The sequence below is a fragment of the Prosopis cineraria genome, unplaced genomic scaffold (assembly GCF_029017545.1).
Source record: "Prosopis cineraria cultivar Desert tree isolate PC_DT_omini unplaced genomic scaffold, ASM2901754v1 PC1068, whole genome shotgun sequence".
NCBI classification, from domain to species: Eukaryota; Viridiplantae; Streptophyta; class Magnoliopsida; order Fabales; family Fabaceae; genus Prosopis; species Prosopis cineraria.
In genome coordinates, this window is record NW_026556393.1 from 31,538 (window position 1) to 36,843 (window position 5,306).

The 5,306-nt window shown below is 29.8% G+C and overlaps 1 protein-coding gene across 1 annotated transcript; it reads left to right on the plus strand.

The window, feature by feature from the left end:
• Window positions 1-2,389: 2,389 nt before the first annotated feature.
• Window positions 2,390-5,170, plus strand: LOC129299188 (ubiquitin-conjugating enzyme E2 22-like; the record flags this gene model as incomplete). The annotated part of the gene is given in 7 exon segments (XM_054937643.1): window positions 2,390-2,617; window positions 3,467-3,603; window positions 4,126-4,270; window positions 4,352-4,429; window positions 4,801-4,913; window positions 5,069-5,112; window positions 5,114-5,170. Coding segments are annotated over 6 exon segments (440 nt in total), but the record flags the coding sequence as incomplete, so codon positions are not given.
• Window positions 5,171-5,306: the final 136 nt, after the last annotated feature.

Here is a 5,306-nt window from a genome sequence, read left to right on the forward strand (position 1 = left end):
CAAAGAAGAAGTGCTTGATATATGCTGAAAATTGTGTACTAAGGGGAGCACATGTTAATTTATTTATAATACTTTTTTTTTTGAATAAACATTGAAAACGTCATTTAATGAAAAACGAACAACAATAACCAAGACTTAAAAAAAGGAAAAACAAGAACAAGAAACAGAGGCTCCTTTCATCGTACCCCGTCTTCAAGACACAAATTATCAATTGAAGTACGACAATATTCTTCAACCAAAAAAAAAAAAAAAGCACGACCATATCTATTATCTAAGTAGCCTATTAGTAAAAACATTAGATTTCAATTCCTACTATTCTAATAATATTGGCCATTATTATTGACTACTTTTGTTGATGAAGTGGTTTAATCTACTCTATAGAGAGAGTATTTTATCAAAAGAAAAATGAATTGGAGAGAGTATCAGCAAATTAGGGCTCATTTGTTTTCAGTTTTTTTTAAATTATTTTCATTTTTTATTCTTAAAAACAAAAAATATAAAAAGATTTAAATTATTTTTATTTTATTTTATTGTTTTTAAAATATAATACCTTTTATTATTAAAAATTACAGTTAATTTGACTAATTTTTATTATAAATCACTTATCTATAACTCATTATCAGTTTATTTTTAAGAATTATTTTTAAATTAAAACAACTAAACGAATTTTCATCTTCTTTTATTTTAAAAACTGTACTGTAAAATAATTTTTAAAAATAAAAAATGAGGAGAAAAACCAATCAGACATTTGGAAGCATATTTATTTCTCTAATTCTATTTATAAATCACTTCCAACATATTTCACTAGTATTAAGAATAATCTTAAAACTTATTAATTTTATTTTAAAATTTAATAAGTTATCAACTTTGTCCTTATTAAATATATATAATTTACTAATATATTTTTTAACAGTAAATGAAAAATAAAAATTTATAATAAAATTTAATAATATGATTTATAAAAAAATTAATTTAATTTTATTTCTTTACGTTCCATAAATAAGATCACAAAGAATAGTTGTTTTGCCCTGAATGAAAGACAGATAATGGATATTGGATTTAGGAGCAAAAGACGAGACAACTTTCAATTTCAAATCATTACGACGTTAAAAGGTACCTGTCCCTCCTTGGCCATCAGCCCATGAGCAGACCCAGGAGTTCATCCAGATGCTTGAAGTTGAAGTTGAAGGTTGAAAACCCGGAGCTATGGCCGTGCAGTCCACGGCCACCTAATGCGCGTGGTTCAGCTATCTTCTTGGTAGACGTAAAGAATCCAACGTCTATAAATCCATTGCGTCAAGCTGGCCCCCACGTCATTTCAAATTAAAAATCAATAAATAATTAATAAATATATAAAAAATATATTTCTTTCACTACAAAATATAAAATATTTTTAATTAAATTTTATTTTTTAATAAAATAATTATTTAATTTTAAACTAATTTTATCTTTTTAAATTTATTTTTATTAAATATTTTATAATAAATATAAAATTATTTATTAATTAGGATACTTTTATAAAAAAATAATAATTATATTTTAAAAAATTAAAAATATCTTACATCTTTAAATAAAAAATATAATTCTTTTTAAATCAAACTTTATTTTATAAAAGCTAATCAAATACTCTCAAATTTTTTCAATCTCTGCCTGGTGTTTGAAACTCAATTTTCAAAAACTAGTTTTACCTCTTTGGTAAATCAATTTTAAAAAATATTATTTAAATATTACCATATTTTGTTAATCAATTTTTTTTACTTAAAATCCAAATAATTTTATATTATATTTTTTTGTCCTAGCAGATGAGAAAATTTTGGAGGTAGTTTATTGTCTCAAATGTAAGATAACTCAACAAAAATAAGTTTTTGTTAAATATATTTTGAAATATTATTTTTCTGTATTTATTATATTTTCTCTCTAATCTTTATATTAAATGAAGCATTTGGAAATTTATATTGTTGTTTTTTTAATAAATTGATATACATAATTTTATTTAAAAATATATTATAAATTAGAATAGAAATATTTGATTTCAATTAATTAATTTAGAAACTTTATAATAAAACCAATAAAGATGAATATGATTGGTAAAATTTAACTCTTAAATTATAAGGTGGCGTGAACAATTCCCTTGTGGAAATATTGTTATGAATTATTTATAAATATTTTTACAAACATTTATTAAATTTAAAATCATATTTTAAATTTTTAAAACTCAACTCCCTTTTAAATTTTAGTTATAAAAAAACTCAGCAACAAAAAACCTTTATAATGAAAAGTGGTGTATAATTTGTCCTTTCTTCCGTTGTTTTATTTAAATTTAAATTTAAAATATTTTAGAATTTCCGTTTCATCTGGATTGAATATTATATTTCTCGTCCCAGTCGACCGTCTCAATGATTCAAGGGGGGTTCGGATCGTTTTCTCACATTCTTCTGCGTTTATCAATCTCTCTCACCTTCCTTTCCCCTGGCCGCTTCCTCATCTCTCTGGCTTCAATTTCGCAGCCGAAAGCACCTGATAAGGAGAATTTCCATCTAGGTTTTCTGGTGATGTATTCTCGTCATCTTGTGTGGAACTGTGCGAGCAAATTGTTCTGTTTCTGAGTTCATTGGAGGTTTTGATGCTTCCTTCGAGTTTTTTCTTCCCGAACATCGTGCTCTGTGTGCTTATGCTTTTCCTTTTCGCTAAGCAAATTTTTTTATTTATAAATCTGTATTTGCAATTTCTTTCTTGTTTAGTTAGGATTGTCGAGATTCTTGATATAGGGTTGCGGATTAGGGTTTTACCAGTTGGTGATCTGCAAGTATGCTTTTCAAATTCCTGTTTAGTCTTCCTATGATGTACGGTAGATGAATCAGGTTCTGAAAATGTCTGATTGTGCCTGCACCAAAATGCTTTTATAGTTCTTGCAGACTTTTCGAGTCGTCTGGATTTTACGAATTACAGGCGAGTTACTTGGTTCTAATTATATATGATTATGAGGAATTCTACGTGGTAAATTGGTAATTGATGTGCGCGCGTGTGTGTTGGGAGGGGCGGCGGCGGCGCCGGTTATCTTCTATTTCTACTTGAAGCAGACTTGTTGTTCAAGCTACTAGCTATTTGTTCTGTGATGTGTGCAGCTTTTTACGTTTCGGTTACGTGTGAATGTATTTGCGGTTGTGTTCTTACCGGGGATTTTGTCTGGAGGGATAGTTGAATTGAATGGGTTGATGGAAATGTTCTTTGGGGCTCTTGGGCGAAATAAAATAAAAGAGTGATTTTTTTTTTTTTACACTATTATCTAAGGGCATTGAGATGCAAAATCGGGGCGTCAATATATATAATGCTTATTGTCTTTGCTATATTCTCTTCCATTATGCTAAATATACGACAATTCATACCATTTGGTAGTTCATTCATGGCAGCTTTTAACTGAAGTCAAGCCATATATTTCTCATATTAATCAGAAATATTTTTGCAGGTCCGTTTACCGCTCAGATTTTTCCTTCACCTTGGGCTGAAAATTTGATATTCCAGTGCATTGTTAGTAAAGGGCTCTTCCCTTGTTAATTGGCAGCTGAATAAAAGATCTACTTCAATTTCATTTGTGCAGATATGGTAAGTATATTTCTCTTAACGTACGGATATTGTTGCTGGCAACTCTATCATCTAGGCTTACAATTATTGGCCTTGCACACATGAATTTGCCAAGTAAAATTATTCAGGAGTAGTTTAACCTCCTGTTCTGGAATTAGGTATCTCTTGGCATACAACAATTAATCTCTGTTCATATACCTGCGCTTGTTGGCAATGGTTTAGGATGACAACTACCAATAGCCTGATAGTTTAAAGATGTATATCTTGGATTGTATATAGCTGAGGGCTCTCTCTGGAAATAAGGCTGATATGGACCTATCCTGATTTAATTTATCATAATTTATTTTGTACAATTGGAATGGAAATTATGTGGAAGAATTCTTAAAGTAAAGCTAATTACACACAATATTATTTGATGACACTTGGAGCCTTCTTCATGATGGCATTGTGTTGCTTACTAGTTCATACACAATAATAGGCGTGCTTGTTTCAGTACTGATTTTTCCTTGTCCTTAAGTTTTTTTTGTGGTATCTTTGTTTCAGGCAACTAATGAAAATCTTCCACCAAATGTAATAAAGCAACTGGCCAAGGAATTGAAAAATCTTGATGATTCCCCTCCTGAGGGCATTAAAGTTGTTGTAAATGATGATGACTTTTCAACAATATATGCTGACATTGATGGCCCAGGCATGGAATTTTGTTTTGTAAGTTTATTTTCGAGTATTATGTGAAGAAATCAAGCTGAACCTTAGTTAATTATACTTGCAGCTGGGACTCCTTATGAAAATGGAGTTTTCCGTATGAAGTTGTTACTATCTCATGACTTTCCACACTCTCCACCTAAAGGTGAGTTTAGATGGACCTTTTTATGATTTGCTCGACATTCTGGACAGTGAGTTATAATATGGTGTGCAATTTTTAATCAGTGTTTCGTAAAATCTAAGTAGGCTTCTGTGCATTGTATGAAATTAGTACATGTGGTGCATCGTTCACAGCTTATAAATAGTGCGACTTGATATAAATTTTACTTTACATATTGTTATTTTCTCTTCTACTTGTTGAAATTTAATTTTTCATAGAGTCTGTTTCTCATTTAAGGCAAGGACATATATCTGCTCAGCAGTCCTGTTTCACTTTCCCTGCCTAAAATAATTGCATCCATTTTTCGTCATTTTTAAAGCATTGTTGACTGATGCAACTATCTAAAAATATTGTAGGTTATTTCTTGACTAAGATTTTCCATCCTAACATTGCAACCAATGGAGAGATTTGTGTCAACACATTGAAAAAGGATTGGAATCCTACCCTTGGTTTACGACATGTTCTCATTGTAAGTGTGTTATTGTATTTGATTGTTCTTGTCATAAAAATTTCATGGTTTAAATATGCATGCTGGTTGAGCACTGCCATCTTAGATTTTACGATTTATTAAACATGGTTATCCATTATTGCTTTTCCTATTAATGCTGATTCTTATTTTAACAGGTAGTCAGGTGTCTCTTGATTGAACCATTTCCAGAGTCAGCTCTAAGAGCAAGCTGGCAAAATGCTGCTCGAAAATTATGAGGAGTATGCTAGACATGCCAGGTTAGCAGACATATATATGATATATCTGTTTTTTTTTTTTTTAAATATGCTTCTTGAGCTGTCGTTTGAATGCGCAGTTATTGCCTTCATTCTGATATCTGAACAATGATCTTGGATGACATTACTCATGTTCACA